General features: G+C 59.2%; 1 protein-coding gene across 1 annotated transcript; it reads left to right on the forward strand.

Annotated features, from left to right (window-relative positions):
- The first annotated feature begins 543 nt into the window (after positions 1-543).
- On the forward strand, positions 544-17,261 carry LOC115906403 (phosphatidylinositol 3-kinase regulatory subunit alpha-like). Its single transcript, XM_030953553.1, has 7 exons — positions 544-859; positions 4,779-4,874; positions 5,076-5,153; positions 13,373-13,504; positions 16,344-16,545; positions 16,910-16,995; positions 17,161-17,261. Exons 1-7 carry the CDS (start codon positions 544-546, stop codon positions 17,259-17,261), a joined length of 1,011 nt encoding a protein of 336 aa, XP_030809413.1.
- Positions 17,262-18,015: the final 754 nt, after the last annotated feature.

An 18,015-nucleotide genomic window follows, 5' to 3' on the forward strand; every position in this document is an offset into this window, starting at 1 on the left:
TGGCGTGATCTCTTGCCCTACTTTCCAGACTCTTGCCGGTACTTTCCCTGCGTGCAGTGGCCGAGCCCTGCTGGCGGGAGCTCCCTGGGCAGCAGGAGCCGAGGGAGCCGCCGGGCTCTCCCTGCGCCGGGGGCCGGGCACGGGGGCCGGGCGCGGGCACAGCTTCGGTCACTAACGCGCTGCCTTTCTCTCGGCAGGGGAGGGATGTCCCCAGCACGGTGCGGATGAAGCCAGGCTAACGAGGACCCCGATTGTCCCCTCACCCCCAAGAGCCTCATTCGCTCCCCTCCGTCTGCCCCGGTGAGGAAACAGCTCCTTACCCGCACCTGAGCCAACGAGTGCCAGGCGCTGCTGTGGCCCCACAGCAATTCTGGGCTGGGAGGGTCAGCAGCCGCTCTCCATCCCGCAGATTTGCCAGCAGCGAGGTTTTCACCGTGTGTGTGCAGGGCAGGGAGCGCTCCCAGCCCCGCAGTGCCCCGGCCCAGCCGCAGCTGCCCCGAGCGGCCCCAATGCCCGGCGGGCCGGGCCCGCTGTGAGCCCGCCATGGCCTCCTCGGACGGGCTGCAGTACCGGGCCCTCTACGAGTACCAGAAGGACCGCGAGGAGGACCTGGCGCTGTGCCCCGGGGATGTGCTGACCGTCAGCAGGGCCGGGCTGCTCAGCAGCCCCAACTACAAGGACGGGGACGAGCGCAACCCCCAGGGGTGGCTGCACGGCGTCAACGAGCGCACCAAGGAGCGCGGAGACTTCCCCGGCACCTACGTGGAGTACCTGGGTCCCGCCCGCATCGCCGCCACCGCCGCCAAGGCCCGGCCGCGGCCCCTGCCCCTGCCACCCGCGGGGACCCCCACGCCCTGGGGTGAGTGTGAGGGGAGCAGCACGGGGGGAGCCCACGGGTGGGTGTCCCCTCACCTGATGGTGAGGGTGGTGTGGAGCCGGGTGGATGCTTGCAGCTGACGTGGCTCGGTGGGAAACCACGCTCGGGATGGGGATCCGGCCCCAGAAAAAGAAGTTGTCCTGGGAATTTATCTGCCCTGGTGTATGGAGGCAGCCTCAGGAGGGGCAGGGGATGCCCAGAGTGTTGCTACCCCCTGGCCAAACATGCTGCAGGGATTGCTCCTCACCAGCATCCCAGGCTGGCTGCCGTGCTGGCATGGAGTGTCCAAAGGGATCCACATCCATGAGAGCACAGGAGAAGATGCAAGGCCTCTTTGGCCTCTCAGAGAGGAGCAGAAAGCCCCATGGTGGTCTCCAGAGACCTTTTCTCCAAGTGCTCCTCTCCCCACCACTGCGGCACCTGATTCAGGCTGCTCTCAGTGCCCGGGCAAGTGCTGGCCCTGGGCCAGCTCCCAGCCTCACTGTCACTTTGTGCAAGCTGGGACAGGGGACAATCCTGGCAAGCGGTGTGCTGAGTCCCTGGGGGGCTCCTGTGTCCCTGGGGGCTGCAGCAAAGCGCTGGGGGGACACTTGGCAGGACCTTTCCTGGCACAGGGGCCTGCAGCCATTTCTCTGCCTGGATCTGCCCAGCTCGTGTAGCCGGCTCTGCCCTCGGCACTCACCGTGGCCAAGTGCGCTGGGGCCAGGAGGGATTTCACAGCAGTTCCACAGTGTACAGGAGCTAAAAGAAATAAAACCAAAGTAAGAATGCCCCCTTCCAGCCAGGCACATGCCAGTGACCCCAGTCAAAGCCATGGTGCTCCCCTGCTCGGGATGCATGGAGCAGAAATGGCTGTCGGTGCTGGCCTGCGGCTGGGAGAGCGGCATCGCCTTCAGCCGCGGCAGAAGAACCTGCCCAGCTGCTGGTCTGGTCTCAGACACCCTCCTGGCCAGTCTGGGACCAGTGTGGTAACCAAAGGAGCAGCCCCTGTGCTGCTGGGTCTGGGTTTAGAGGGGCACTCACTGATGAGGAGCCTGTCTCCCTCCAAAAGAGGGTTCAGGACCCCCTTGTCACTGTGATTTGAGGGGGGACCACCTGGCTCCTGGGCTGGGCACCATCCGTGTCCATGTGTGGGGTTGCCATGCAGCTCCCCACACGGGAAGGACGCTGGGCCCCCCCACACCTCCCCTCCCCAAAATGCAGGTGCTCCTCCCCGACCAGTGCGCCACGGCAGCCGCAGTCCCAGCAGCACTGGTGAGGCTCCGTGTGCAGCTACGTGCTGGATTTGCAGGAGGGTGGAGGCCACTTTTTGGGGTGTTTATCCTGCCAGATGAGGGGTTTGAGCCCCCTGGCCAGTCCAGCTCAGTGGTGAGCCCTCTGAGCGTTCAGCAGGCAGAGCCCTGGAAAACTCAGTGCTGTGTGGAGATTTTGGGGCAGACCGGAGCAGACCCCAGGGCTCTCCAGCCCTGCTCACAGGGAAGGTGAAACCACCTTCTTGTTCCTGCCTTTGCTGCCCCTCATGCAGGGGGTGCCACGGGCTCCTCTCCAAGGGAAATGTGCCCAGGGACCCCTGCCCAGAGGTGCTGGGGATGTGGAGATTCCCTGCAAACCGAGGAATGTCCGCAGCAGGAAGCGCGTCCTGGCCGGAGATCCTGGCCCACCAGGAAGGTCTCAGTGTAGGCACCCCAGCCCTGCGTGCACTCAGGTGAAAGGATAACAAAATTTTTAAAACATAAAATCCATAGTTTTTAGTAGGGAAAAAAGCCATAAAGCCAGGCTGGGGAGGCTGCAGGACGTGCTCTGGCCATGGCCAGGTGTCCATCCCGGCTGTCCAGGGGGACACTGGGTGCTGCCTTCCCAGTGCTGTGCCATGGGGTGCCCCTCCCTGGGGTGCCAGTCCTGGGTGATGCCAGCGTGTGCAGGCTCCTCACCAGGGGATGTTTTGTCCCACAACCACGTCTTCCTGCAGCACAGGAGCAGTGTGTGCTATTTTGTGTCAGTTTAAACCCAAACCTCCCAGCTCACAGGCTTCCCCTGCAAGTAAAAATCTCCGACATCCTCTTGGAAGAGAAGGTACTTTTGTTTTGGTTTGGGATTTTTTGGTTTGTGTTTTTTTAGTTTGGTGGGTTTTGGTGTTTTTTTTTTTTTAATTCTTCCCATACTGATTCCATTTCTAGATTGAGGTTTGAGGGACGTTTTTCTGGCAAAAAAAGCACCCAAATTTATATTTCTGCAGCAGCAGTGTACCCCATTCCCCCCACCCCAGAGTGCCCTCAGTTCTCACCGAGCCCTGGTGCCACACAGGGACCCTGAGCTGGCTCAGGCCATGGAGGAAGCCCTGAATGACAGACACTGCATGTCCCAGCCATGCCTTGGAGCCAGGGCTGGCTCTGCAGGGAGGAATGGTCCTTCTCTTAATTAAATAACATCCCGAAAATGGCTCTGCAGCAGATCTGAGTCCCAGGGGATCTCGCTGGCTGTTTTGCCCCTGACTTGTCCTGGGCAGCACCACTGCCACAAGGCACCACCTCCACTTCCCCTGGGGCATCAGGATGCTGGTGTCCAGCATGGCACAGCCTGGGGCCATTCCTGCCGTTCCCAGTCAGGACAAAGTTATTTTTTGCAGTCACCACCTCTTCCCCAAGCCATTGCTTTGGAGGAAAAGCCCAGTTTCCGTAATTACGAAACCACTCATGCAGTGGGGACATTTTTGCATGAGCTTCACATGATGCAGTTTGCTTTTAACCCTGAAACCTTCCCTGTTCCCAAGGCACCAGCACACCCTCACTGGGTGGCAGAGGGGACCCCCTTGCTGTGCCTGGGGGTCGTGGCCATGCCTGGGGACTGGATCAGCCACCCAGGAGTGGCAGGTTTGCATCATTATCTGTTCTCCAGGGAGCACCAGGGCACCGCCACAGTGAGGATCAGAGCCTGCATCGACCTGTTGCAGCCAGGTTGTGTTTTTTGCAGAAGATTGAAGGCAGCTTGGCCCTGCCCAAAGTCCCTCTTATATTTATTTTGGCCTTTCCACAGGCTGTCCGTGCTGCGGCAGTCGCACACGGCCCTGTGTGTGCAGCCCCTGCCAGCGCCTGCCCCTGCTGTTCTGGGTTCTCATGGCCACCAAAGAGCGAGCAGGGAGAAATCCCAGCACTGCCCTGCCAAGGTCTCTGCTGGGTTTAACCCCCACAGGAGGGGTTTATCAGCTGGGGTGATAAAGAGGGATGGATGGATACAACAAGCCCTGGGGTAAGGACAGCTGCTCTCCTGCCTGCCAGGCCTTTGCTCCTCTCTGCCATGGTCTGCACTGAGGTGTCCTTGCTCTAAAAGCCAGGAGTGAGCAGCACACGGGGATTTGTGCTGACCCCGGTTTGGCTGGAGGGTTTTAGGGGCTGAGGGAGGTCTGCACCAGCCAAGGGGAGGCTGGCTCTTCCCTGGGCCTGAGCTCAACCCTGCTGTGCACAGCAGAGAGCCCGGGCAGGTGAGAGCTGCAGAGAGCCGTGTCTGTGCTGGGCACAGGTCTGTGTCCCCAGCTCCTGCCTCGTGTCACTGTGGGCTGTGGGTGATGGCAGGGGCAGTCTCACTGCCCTGGAAAGAGAGGTGGGGAAGAGGTTTTGGCTTGGAGGATCTCCATGCCCAGGATGGGACATTCCCCACGGGCAGGGCACATGCCCGAGCAGGTCTTTGCATCTCAGCAAGCAGCTGAGCCCCCAACGGTGACTCTTATTGCAAAAAGAGGATAAAATAAAGGGAGAACTGCTCCAAAATTAGACGTGCATGAGCCAAAGTGTTGGTTGTGGCTGTGCCAAAGCAGCAGCTTGATCCTGTCCTGGGGCAGCTGAGGAAAGCAGAATTCCTGCAGGCAGGAATTTCCAAATTCCTTCTCCCCTTCTTTTCACCGCAGGACATCCCGGGCAGGCAGAGCTCAGCGAGCAGCCCGCCCTGCCCGAGCAGGCGCTGCAGACCGTGGCCAGGCTCATCGAGGCGCTGGAAAAACAAGGTACGGACACCCAGGGCACACCCGCGGGTGCCCACGGAGCCCTGCCCGCTTCAGAGCGCCCCAAGAGCATCGCGGAGCCAAACTCCCCCCAGCCCGCTGGGCAGGGCGGGGGGCGCGGTGTTCCCGGCCCCTCCGCCTGCCCCGTGTCGGGAAGGGCGAGGTGGGCTCAGCACTAACCCCTCTCTCCCGGCCGTGTCCCAGGGCTCGACAGCGAGGTGCTCTACAGGCCCGGCCCCGCCGTGCTGGGCGATGCTGAGCTGAAACAGGCGCTCCTGGCTGGTGAGTTCCCCGGAGGGAAGGGGGCTGTGCAGGCGATGCTGCCCCGGCAGGGGGGGTTACAGCACCAACATCCCCTAATTCCAGCTCTCTGAGGCCCTGCCTGCATGCCGACCCCCTCTTCTCCCCGTGTGATGCAGATAAAAGTGGTGCAGGTGCAGGGCAGGGGCGCTTCAGGAGAATATTTTTGGGGGGGTTGGGGGGGGGACAAAATACTTGATTTTTTAAATCTCTGGGGTTTGTATCTAAGAAGCAGGGCAGGGAGAAAGCGTCTTGGGGATAGGGAAGAAGAAGGAGGAAGGGGAAACTCATTATTTACAAGAATGGGAAGCTGTCTGCAGGACTTAGGGGCATGAGCAGGGTGGGGGGAAGGAGAAAACCATTTCCCCATACCTGCTTCTAAACCCGCGTCTGGGATAGGATGGCGCACGCGCGGGGCGGGAAGGACGCGATGGATCCAGCGTGCCGACCAAATCTGGGTTTTTTGGGGGGTAGGGGGTGCATCGAGCATCCCCATCCTGCGGCCGCCGTGCCCAGAGGGCGGCACTGTGACACCAGGCACGGGCGGCCCCGCAGAGCCCCGGGCCGGCCCCGCATCCCGCCGCATGCCGGGCGCTGCCGGCCGGGGGGCGGCGGGAGCCGGGCGGTGTTGCTGGGGAGAAGGGCTGTGATGAAATCGCTATATTAAGCACCATGACCTCATCGCTTCCCGCGCACCGGGAGCCGAGTCCCGCCGGGCGGGGAAGGAGGGATGCAGGAGAGGAGAGCTCCCAGGGATGCTCCTTCCCCGCTGCCCGAGGAGGGCTGCGCTCCCCGCGGCGGTGATGGGGGCTGGGGGCTGAGGGGCACTAACCCCATCACCCCACTCTCCTCCTCATCTGGGGGCTGAGGAAGCCCAGAGCAGCGGGTGATCTTCTTCACAGCCTTGTAGCCCGGGCCAGATTTACTGGCTGAGCTCTGGAGGAGGTGAAGGCATCCGAGAGCAATCCCCTGGACTGCCCTGGGCACTGATGCCTAGGCTGGGCTTGGGCAGCAGTACCAGCACGAGAAGGATGGTTTGTTTTCCAAGCACACAGGAGTTACAGGTACTCCCTTCTTCCCATGCAGCTGGTGCAGCATCCCAGGCAGGTCCAGGGCTCCCCACAGAGCAGCACCAGTGCAGTTACTGCCAAAATCCTGCTCGGCCTTAGGAGATCCTCCCAGCCCAGTGAAAACCCCACTGGTGTGGCCAGAGCTTTGGGCACTTGCTGTCGTCTGTCCAGGTCTGTCCATCTCCCATGGCAGGGCCCAGCACTGCTCAGAGAAATGCCATTGTGGTTTTCAAAACATTTGAAAGCCCTTAAAAAACACCAGCAGCCCTGGGAGACTTGATACTCCCAAGCCCTCTGGGACATCTCCTCTGGGACTGAAATCTTTAACTGGGCACTGCAGGGGGCTGCCCCTTGTGCTCAGCAACACTGAGCTGGGCAAAGGCAGAGCTCCCCAGAGCTGGAGGGGGAAGGACAAGTCTCACACTTGTTAGCTCTCAGCTGAAGGGGCTGATGCTCAGCCATGCCAGAGGGATGCTCTGCAACAGGATGGGAATGACGTTCCTGCCTGAGTCGAGCATCCCAGCAGAGGCCAAGCCTGCTCCTATTGCAACCTCCTGCAGAGCACAGACCCTGTGGTGCTTCCCCAGGACCCTGCTGGAGCCCACTCTGGGCTGGGGAGGGCTGGAGAGCAGCTCTGCTTTGTCTCCCCTCTCATTGCAGTTGGTGGAGTGGAACAGCCCTGCTGGAATACTGGAGTTTGCTTACCCTGTGGGTGAGAAGACAGAGTCACATCTCCCTTCCTCCCGTGCTCCTGGTGGTTTTCCCCTCCAGCCTCCCCTCTCTGCCAGCAGCCTGCCTGCAAAGGACAGGCTTCATCCTGGGGAATGGGGAGAAATCAGAGCCAGGGTTGGTGGCTGATGGAACCAAACCACATCTTGGCTGGGGGGAAAACCGGGTACCCACCGGGGGTTTCAGCTTCCCTGTGAATACCCAAATCCCACTGGTGTTTGGCAGTGGTGGCAGGAAAACTGCTAGAGAGTGCAATGGAAGAGGAGCAAGGGCTGGAAAAGTTCAGATGTTGGTTTTCTAGCCCCCATATCTCAATGTGTTGGAGAACTCAGAATGTTTTCTGCACTGAAAGAGCGTCTGAATTTCCAGTGGGAAGAAAGAGGAGGACCTTGGGACACAAGGAGCTGTGCAAGTCAGCTCCTGGCTGTCCCTAGGAGCCCGTGGGCACTGTGTTCCCAGGGCTGGCAGTGCAGGCACAGGTCTGAGTTGTGCTGATTGAACCCTTTCCCCATCCCTGGCCCTTTTAGAGCCTTTACCATGGGGGATCTTACCTGTGGGCAGTCCCTGAGCTGGTCATCAGCCAGGTTTGGGATGGAGGTTTCCCACCCTCATGGCAGCATTGGGCAGAGTGGCTCCTCATGGCTCTACAGCCTGAGCTGAGCCTGTCCCCCCCATGCTGGCACTGGTGACATTCTGCAGGTCAGTGGCATCTGACTGCTGTCTAGAGCCTGTGCACCAAAACTGGTATTTCCATGATGGATGCTGCAAGAACAATTAAGAGAGGCGAGGGGGGCATGCAGCATCACTGAACATGAGAATCAGAGTCACAGGGTGGCACCAAAAAGGGACTTAAAGAAAAGGCACAGCTTCACAGGGGGCTGGGGGAGCTCAGCAAAGGCTGGGAGGTGTTCATCCAGCCAGGAGCCCTGCTGCAGTGTCAGGGCAAGAGTGTGAGCCTGAAAAAGAGGAATAAAGCAGAGTTTCACCCTGCTGCCCCCAGCACTCCCTGCAGTGCCTGGGTGGGAGCTGCTTCACTCCCTGGGGTATTTCTGTGGTGTGGGGCCACACACTGACCCCAAGAGTTTCCAGCTGCCAGCACTCTGCTGTCCCCTGTGTCCCTGGGCTGCTGTCCCCAGCTCAGGGGCTGTTTGGAGTACAGGGAAGGGGCAAATCACCCGCTAACTCCACAGTGCCCAGGGACATGAGGTGTATGAGCCCCTTCGGTGCCCGACCTGATGTCTTCTCCCCCCAGGCTTGCTCAGGGTTCTGTCCACGCCTGGGACGTGGCAGGCAGCCTTCTCACTGCTGCTGCTGGACACTTGGGACATTCTTTGGGTGGTAGCAGCGGAGCTGTGGGTGGGCTGGTGGGTGCTGGAGCCCTTCAGACCTGAGGGACCCAAGCTGGGGGAGGTTTGGCTTGGGAATGGCTGCAAAGTCCTGTGTGTAATGTCCAGGCAGTGCTTTGCCACCCCTTAGCAGGGAAGGTCTGCGTCCTTATCCCTCCTCCCTGGCGGGGGACAGTGCACAGAGACCTCACCCCAGAGCTCCGTGGGTGCTCCCTATGGCTCCGGTGGGACCGAACCCTCCCGGGATGGCTGCGGAGCACTGAACCCTCCCCCGCGCTTTGGATAACCCCCGCTCTGCTCGGGGCGCTGGAGCGCAGCTGCAGACACTGTAAACACACACCGAGACCCTTCCCCAGATACAAGCGCAGCAATGGGAAGCGGCTCCGCTGTTGTCAGGGCCGGGCAGGAGCGGCAGCGGCGGGGCTGCCGGGGAAGGCGGCGGCAGAGCGCGGCCGATTGGAGCCGGTGTCTCCGGGCGTGCCGGGCGCGCTGCCGTCCCTGCGCGCTCCCATGCGCTCTGCCTGGAGACACGCTCACGTGCCCGGGAATTAGGTCAGCTCTCGGTGGGGATTAGCGACACGCCGTGGGTCCCGGGGCTCCGCTGGGGCTGCCAGGAGCTGCTGCTAGGCAGAAAGGGTCGGGGAGTGAGGAGCGGCTTGGAGGGGTCTCACGCCGCTGCCCCCGTCACCACGGTGTGGATGCGCGGGGAGGGAGCGCATCCCCATCCTCATCCCTGGGATGCCACAGGGGATCGGAGGCCCCCAAGGGCTCTGGTTTCCCCTGGGCAAGCTCATTCCACCAGGATGACTTTCCTCTCGAGCGTGAGGCGCCCCGGTGCCTGCGGCACTGCTTTTTATTTATACCTGCAGTGGAAATAAACCCCGTGTCGTCAGAGCCTGGCGAGAGGCATGAGCTCATCTCTTATATTTGGTGGTGATGAAAGAAGGGTAAATAAACGGCAGCAGCAGAGACATCCCTGCCAGACCCATCAGGGAGAACTGGGGGTGAGTTTTTGCCATCCCCTTCCATAGCAGCTGGGAAAACTGAGGAAGGGGATTGCCTTAGGGAAGGTGAGGTGGGGGAAGGCAGTCTCAGTGGGCCCCCTCAAAGGGGATCCCAGCACTCCTACCCTGGCTGAGTGCAAGCCAGGTACGCTGGGGTGAAGCCCAGCTGGGAGAGTGTCTGGAGCTGGCAGGAGCTCCTGTGCATGGGCAGGGGGTGTCCTGGCAGCTGCCAAGTCGCCAGCACAAGGTACCAGCAGGCTGGCTGGGAGATGTTACAATGATGCTGAGTCAAAGCTGGGAAATACTCCCTGATTCGGTGCACAGTTTCCCAGTAAACCCTCACTGTGGGATGCCCAGGAGCTCGAGTGCCTGCTCAGCATCCGTGCGGATGGGAACATACAGCCCCCACAACTGGACAGCAAGGACATCTCTCTAGCACCCGCTGACAACTAAAACTAAAAGGTCTGGAAGGGGTAGGGAAACTCCCAGGCCGGTATTTCAGTCATCCCCAGGGTGGTTTGGGTGCCCCTCTGTCACAGGGACCACACACCTGAGAGCATCTCACTGCAGCAGCGCTCGGTGGCCAAGGTCCAGCTCAGCCTGCTGGACTCCCTGCGGGGAGAGGGGCCCAGGGTGCTGGGCAGGGCCTGCACCCTGTCACCCACGAGCTGCTCAGGGCTGTGGGAGCAGCGTCACCTGTGGCCACATGCAGGGGACAGCTGGTTACCAGGACCTGCTCAAGCCTCTCCTTCAGAACAGCCGCCACTTCCCCCCCTGCCCCTGTGGCTAAACATCCTCCTCATTTACCGAAACTCGGCCTTACTCACGCCTCCCGGGCCGGCTGCAGCTGCGGGAGAGCTCCTGGAGTTTCCTGCCCAGCCTGACTCAGCCCAAAGCTCCAGCACGTTTCTGCCTCCGCTGGGATGTGGGGTCTGGAATCCTAGTGGGAGGAGGCTGGGAGCTCTTCCCTCTGGTCATCCCACGTACCCTGTTCCCAGCACAAAATTTATTCCTGCTTTTCACCCCTCCATGGGCAAGGCATGCTAGCCACTGGTCCCCAGATGCTTGCTCTGCCAGCAGGTCAGCAAGCAGGTTGTGTGTTGGAGGGGGTTGGCATGGGGTCGAGGTTGGGGTTTTGGGGTGTTTTCCTTCTATTTGTGGCAGGCAGATGGAATCCCTCCGTCATTCCTCCATCATTCCCCTGGGGAAAGGATGGGAACATCTGGAGAGCAGCAGGAGAGCATTGACTCATCCTGCAGCTTCATTAACTTCTTATAGCTGGTTATCATTTCCCTCAGATAAGAAGAGAGCAGCATCCGTGGGGTCAGGCCGGTGGTAATTGTCTGGGAAGGCTCCGGGGTTAACCCTTCCCCTGCTGCCGGCTGAGCCTCCCCGAGCTGCCGGGGCACAGCCGGTGCTGGGGGACAGCTCAGAGCATCCCCGTTGTGCTCTCAGCGTGATGGGGAGCCCAGCTCACCAGGGCAGCCCCTGGGGCAGGAGGAGAACTCCTCCTGGGGCAGGAGGATGCCACTGCATTTCCAGGAGGACAGGGATAACAGGCTAATGGCTACTTCTAGTCGCAGTGCCACGGAGAACAGAGAACGGTGTCAGCAATCAGTCTCTGTCAGCGCCGTGTGAATCCCCCTGCTCTCCCCATCGCGCCTCTCTCTGGGTGTAAAGATGTTTTTTGAATCTCGCTTTGAAACCGGCTGAGCCTTCCCTTTGAACACCCCCCCAGGCTCATGCCTAACGAGGCAAACAAGCTAATTAGGCCACGGTGGAGCCCGGGGCTGATCGCCTGGGGCCAGCGCCCGGCAGGGCCCCTTCCCTGCGCAGGAACAGCTTGTGGCTGCTCTCCTCAATCCGTGCCAGCATCCTTAAGGCGAGTGGCAGGTCCCTGCAGAAAGCCTCGTGGCAGGCGGGAAGGGCTTTGGGGTTTGCTCGGTGCATTCCAGTGATGGGAGAAGCTCTCTGCAGCGCAATGAGACCCTGGGACCCCCCAGCAGCATCCCTGGGTTTTAGCCATGCACTGTGAGCGTTCAGCCAAAAACAGGTGTTGGAGCATCTTGTGGGATCCCTGACCCCACTCTCCTCCACCTGCCCAGCTCAAGACAACCTGCCAGCTCACAGCTCCAGGGGAACTGCTACCAAACATGGGGAACTGGCCGTCATGCCTCCACAAAGCCTGGCAGAAATAACCCTTCTGGCCAGCCAAGGAGGGCCAGAAGTGTGGCTGGGAGATGGGAGCATGAACACGGACCAGAATGGGGCCAGGGTGCAGCTGGCACAGCCCTGCCCACCTCGACGATGCCAAGGGCAGATGCTGTGACTTCCTGGGGTGCCAGAAGGGCAGCACCCCGTTTGCCCTGGGTCACATTTGGTCACGCTGGATGGCTCATGGTGGCATCTGTCCCGGCTGTCCCCAGGCTGCCCCGGGACTCAGCTCCCAGCTGCTGACAATGAGGTAGCGTCTCCAATGGCTGGGTTAAAGGCTTCCCTTCAGGCATTGGCCAATCTGTTTTCTCTCCGTCTGGGAGCCAAATGGAAGGCACTGGCCATAAGGGACCCACTGCAGCTCGGTGTTCCCACGCAGGCAGGCAGGCTCCCAGGCTGCCTGGTGCACAGCAGGGACACTCCAACCAGAGGAGATCAAGGTCAAGGTGCTCAAAAACAGCTTCTCCCAGCTGCTCCCCATCCCAGCCCTTCTGAATGTGTGCCTCTAAAGCCTTGTCCTAGGAAAGAGGGTTGCTCCCCTCTTTTGGGTTTATTGCCCCAGAAGGAAGCACAGCTGGAGTGGTTGGAGGTTCACAACATTTTCTGCTGGAAGATGCTGGGCTGGGAGATGGAGCATCTCCCAAAATGGCTCCAATTTCAGTGAAGCTGCATTGGGGGGGTAAAGATCCAGTGAGCAGAGTGGAAGGGGGCTCAGAGCCTGCTCTGAGCAAGCCCACACTCTTCTGTGTCATTCCAGGCAATTTGGGGCCTGACACAGCATCTTTAAGAAAATTACTTTTTTTTTTTTTTTTTTAATTAATCATTACAAACCATCTCAAATAAGTTCATTTTTTAAATTATTCCCAACCTCCTGTACCCCTCACCTTCCAAATCCTCCAAGAAGAAGAATTTCAAAATATTGCATTTGGGTCCAGTTTGAACCAAAGCCAGATTTTGAAACCTTCAGATCTTTGCAAAAGGCACCATCACCCTCCAGACAGCCACCACCCAGCCCAGCCAGGATGGGAGACCTCCAAGACAAACACATGAGGCAATACCAAAGGATGCTGAAAGGCTTCTTCCCCCTGGACCATGGTGAAGCAATGTCCCTGTGCTGGCCTGGTCGTGGGGCTCAGACAGCCACATCCCACCCTCTGACTCCTGACAGGCCATGGGACATTTCTGCTCCCAGCACTGCCTCTGTCCTGATCCCAGGACCCCTGGGCCCCTGAGCCCAGGCTGTGTGGCCTCCTGGGCTTTCCCCCATTCCTGGAGCATCCTTCACCACCTCCCCAGGGCAGCCACCTTTCAGGCCTGGGAGAAGTGATGCCAATTGGGGCACATTCACAGCATTTTGGGATTACTGGGGGTCACATGGGCCTTTAGCAACTTGAATTGTCTGGGAACCATAACCCCATTCCACGGATGCCTTCTCCAAGCAGGTCCTGCTGGGCTGGGGTTGGCACATGGCACCTGGCCCTGACAACTGGAAGGTTCCTGGGGCAGTTCTCAGTTGCTCAGTCCCCTGCAGTGGGACCCCAGTGGGATGGTGAGGCTCCCTGTCCCATGCACTGGATGTACAGTTGACTCAGAGCAGAGATGCTGCCTCGTGCTCTCCTTGGGCACGTGGAACTCGGGGTCAGTGGAAATTGGGACAGGAATATTTGCTGGGTGAGTGGTGGCAGTGAAATCATGCACTGCCCCACTGGGGAGAGGGGGGCATGGGCACAGAAATCAGCCCCCGTGTCTGCAGGAAGGCCCTTAGGGAGGAAGAGCTCCAAGCTCTGTGCCAGAGGGAAGAACCATGGGCTCAGGGCTCCCTGTGTCTCTCTCCCCAGATGCCTCAGCTGTGGACATGGACCTGTACGAGGCCCAGACACTGGCAGATGCCCTGAAGTGGTACCTCCAGGAGCTCCCCACACCCCTCATCCCTCCAGCTCTCTACAGTGACTTGGTCCACATGGCTCAAGGTAAGCACACATGGGCTGCCCCCACACCTGGAACCTCTGTGAAGCTGGAGAAACTTTGGGAAGCCCCTAAAAAGGCTTTCCAGCATCTCCAGGGTGGCTCTGACCCCATTCCCCTGCCCAACACTGCACTAAGGGCAGATTTTAAGAAAGGCCATTGGGAACATCACCTGTGCTGGAGCAGCACAGCATCATCTGGGAGATGCTCTGGGAAAGAAGGGAGATCCAGGGGGCTGCTTTTCCCCCACCACAGCGTGGTCTTCTCCCTCTGCAGTGCCTGGAGGAGGAGGTGCTGCCTGCCAGGACAGGCAGCTGCCAAGGCTGGGTGATGCTGGCCCCAGAAGAAAGTGTTATTATAATATTTTGGCTCTGCTGCCTGGGAATTTTTTCCTGTAATCTCATTAACTCCTGGTTTTATATGGGCACAAAAAATTCTCAGCTTTTTCAGCTTAGTGCCATTAGGAAGTGCCTTTAGATCCCTGCAAGCTTTTCAGGCTCTGTGCAAATGTAAGAGACCATCAAGGTTTTGGTTTTATTTGATTTCTTTTCAAATAAACAGAGCAGGGCTCATACCTGGGTCAGCAGAGCCCATGGTCCATCCCAACAGTGGGGCCAGACCAAAACCCATCTCAAGTGAGTCCTCACAGAGCCACTCAACTCCTCCCAGCCTGAGGGCCCGTGGCCATCACCAGGCACACAGCAAACCCTTGCCCACTGTGTTCAACAGGACCTGAACCTCTTGCTGCTTGTGAAACCAGGATTTCTTCCCTTTCCACAGCAGCTCTCATCTCACTAGCAGTTGCTGCAGTTCCCTCCATCCCTGAGCATCACCTCCCCATCCTAAGCCAGATTAGTGCTTGGGCAGATCATATTCTTGGCTGCCTTAACAGGTACTAAAAGATCACCAGTACCCAGACCAGTGTGGCCTTTCCTGCCATGTCCTGATGGGAAAAGGCCACGGGCTCTTTGTGGCCTCCAGTGAGACAAAAGGGTGCAGGGAGAAGGTGAGGGATAACTCACACCCCATCCTCCCTGCCCTGTGCTGAGACACAGAGCCAGAAGAAATACCCCTGGGGCTGGTGGCACAGAGAAGCTGCCTTCCCCTCACCCGTCAGAGGAGAAATCAAAGGCTGCCTCCCTTCCAAGGATAAAAACGCAATTAGGAAGCAATTAGCTGGGTTGCCTCGTTAAGCAACTTCAAAGGGAAGCGCCTTTCCCTGCAGCCTGTGCTGCAGCGGGCTCTGCTCCTGGCACAACAGGGGCAGGAGGAGGAGGGGGCAGGATGGTGGAGAAACCAATGGGAAGAGGATTTCTCTGGGGCTTAAAAGAAAAAATTAAAATGTAAGTCTTTGAGGAGACAGTGCTGGGCTTTGGCAGCCTGCCCTGCAAGGCTCCTCTGCCCTGCTTGAGGCTGAGAGCTGGGAAAGCAGCAAGATGACCACCTTCAAAAGGAAGGGAAAAACATCCTCAAATTCCCCCTTTGGCTGTGAGCCTTCTCCTGCAGGATCCTCTAGGCGCAAAAGGCGCAAAAGGTGCAAAAAATGCAGGAAGTGTGGCAGGGGAGGCCCTGGAGCAAAGCTAAACGTCCCTCAGGAGCAGTTTCTTGGCTACAAGGGCTCACCAACACCCCATCGCCAACACAGCTGGGTTGCAGACCTGCTTTGGAGGGGATCCCAGACCCCTGCCCCTCCGGCTCTGGTGCACCCTGGCTCCAAGGATGGATGTCAGGAGCTGGCTGGGCACTGGCCAAGCCTCAGTCCTGGTGCAAAGAGCCACGGGGAGCTGAGTCAGCCCCCGGCCGAGCCGGGCTTTGAAGGCGGCTGAGAGCAGCCCAGCCCTGGGGACTTCCCTGTCCCCAGCAGATAAAAGGGCTGGGACAAGGCAGGAATGGAGGATGGCTGGAGAGCGGCTGTTTCCTGTGCCTGGGGCAGCATCGCAGTCCCAGGGCACTGAGCTCACAGCTCACAAGACCCGGGAGCCCCGGCCAAATCTGCCACAGGGCACTGGGGACATGGTGCGAGCTCGTGGGCTGTGGGCTGCTCAGGGCACCCGTGACAGTGGTTTTGGCAGCACCTCTGTGATGTGCAATGCCATTGTCTGATTTTACCCATATGGGCAATTGCAGTATCACTGGAAGCAGCTGCACCCCAGTCAGCTCTCCCTGTGCTGTGTTTCATGGGGAGTGAGACCATGATGCAGGGGGCTGCAGGAGCCTCACTGCAGCCCCACCTGCAGCCCAAGTGCACATTATTTTTTCTTCCTAAAAACCCTTTTCCCTCCCAGCTCACTGTTTCTGCAGGGGAAGGCTGAGCCTTTAAAATCAGCGGATCTTCAAGCTGGTGACCATTTTCCCACCTCTGCTTTGTTCTGCCTTTATTATGGCTTTCCTGTGCACCATAGAATGTTCTCCATTCGAGCAGCAGTGAGGGATTTTGAGGTGCAGCCCCTACCAGGTGAGCAGCTCAGCCCTCTGAGCTCCCTCCTTGGATGTGCTGACACAAGGAATGTGCTAAAGGCACCTGACAACCTGATCTGGGGTGGTGTGAGTGGGTAAATGGGGCACGCCAACCCCAGAAAGAAGTGGCCAAGACCCTGAATAAATAATCCCTGCAGACCCTGGGATATCCATGAGTCCCATGGCCTGTCTAAAAAGGGATGGGCTGTAAAGAAATAGTGTTGGGAGAGGTTGAGGTCAGGATTTTTGGGTCTCTAGGAGCAGTAGAGAAGTACCACAGCGCATGCCCTGTGTGCTGGTAGGTGCTGAGCTCCCATGAGAGGCACGGCGATGCCCTGACCTCCCAAACTGACCTTTTTTTTTTTTCCTGTGTCCCCTCTGCTACAGAGACCCCAGGCCTGGAGGAGTGTGGCCAGCGAGCCAGAGCCCTGCTGGCCCCCCCAGCCCTGCCCCAGCCCCAGGCACTGCTCCTGCGCCAGCTCGCCCACCACTTCTGTCGCCTGTGCCAGGGCAGCCCCCGCAGCCGCCCCTCGCCCCGGCTCCTCGGGGAGCTCTTCGGGGAGCTGCTGCTGCGCCCTGGGGCGGCCAGGTGAGTTCCCCTGCCGTGCACGGGACAGGGAGGGTGAGAGGAGGGTGCCCATGGACAGGCTGCTCCCAACCAAGCTGGTTCTGCTGTATGACAGCCCAGCAGTGCCCCAGGCAGAGTGTTCTCCGTAGGGGGAGGCCAGATGTGGAAGCTGCCATTCCAGCTGTGGTGCCCAGACATCACACCCGTGCCCACAGTGAGCAGGCACGATGCACACACTGGGATTCACAGCATTGCCTCAGTCCCACAGCAATGCCTCAGTCCCACAGCAGACCCACTGGGTAGCTGACTGCTGTTCCAGGGAGCTGGGGGTCTTCAGGGAGGTGGAACTGCTGGTGTCCTCACACCCCTCTCCTTCTCCTCCCAGCACCGAGGCAGGCCCTGAGCTCCGTGCAAGGATCCTCGAGTCCTTCATCATGGCCAGCGAGGTGGCAGAGCTGCCAGCAGCTCCTGGTAAGAGACGTCTGGCTGGAGGGGGGACAGCAGGGATGGCATTCAGAGCAGTGACAGCAGCACGTCATGGGGCAGTTTCAGTGATGAGGAGGTGCTTCTTTCCCTGTGGCAGTGCCCAGGCCATGCTGGCTTCCTGCCCCATTTCCCTCTTTCCTTTCTCCTCAGAGACACTCATTTGGGGCCATTTCTTGCAGCCCCTGAGAAGGTTCACAGATGTTTTCTGGCTTCACATCTCTGTCATTGCTGTCTGGTCCCTGGGTTTGTGATGCAAACAGGTTCTGGTCCCTCACCTTGGGGGCTTGGTATGAGCTGGGGGCTCTTGGTGGGGGGCTAGTGTGCAGCTTGTTTCAGAGAACAGGGATCTGGATATAATCTGGGAGGCAAAAAAATAGCAGCATGACCATAAAATGGCAGGATGGTACTTGCTACAAGATCCAATCAGGGTTTATGATTTTTTGACTTGCATTTAGTCCCCATGTGTGCAGAATCACCCTGCATCCACTGCTGCTCCCCGGCAGGGCATCCCAGGGTGGGGATAAGGACAGGCACTTGCTCCCCACCTCTCCATGCATGGACAGCAGTCAGGAGAGTGGCTTTTTCTGCAGATGTTAGTGAGCCTCACCCCCAGGGCTGCTGTCCTGCCCCTCTCATTGCCAACACCAGTGTTTGTCTCCAGCACCTCCTCACTCTTTTGCTCTGGTGCCACCTTCTCTTGCTGTGTCACTCTTGCTGGGTGGCAGCTTGTGATCCCATCACTGTCCAAAATTGAAGCCCGTGCTCCCTGTGCCCTCCGCAGCACTCCAAGGATTGGGGCAACTGGTCAATCCAAGTAGTGATGTACATGGGAGGGTGCTCAGGGGAGCACAAACCTCAGACCTGGAGGACCACAGAGACCCATTCTTGTGGGATCCCATCTCCAGGCTGTCACTGAGACCCATCTATTCCCCCACACTGAGCTGCCTGGATGCCTGAGAGGCACAATTGCTTCCAGCTCTCCTGCTTGGAGATATCTTGGCGCTG

This window comes from Camarhynchus parvulus, chromosome 8 (genome assembly GCF_901933205.1).
Source record: "Camarhynchus parvulus chromosome 8, STF_HiC, whole genome shotgun sequence".
Taxonomy (NCBI): Eukaryota; Metazoa; Chordata; class Aves; order Passeriformes; family Thraupidae; genus Camarhynchus; species Camarhynchus parvulus.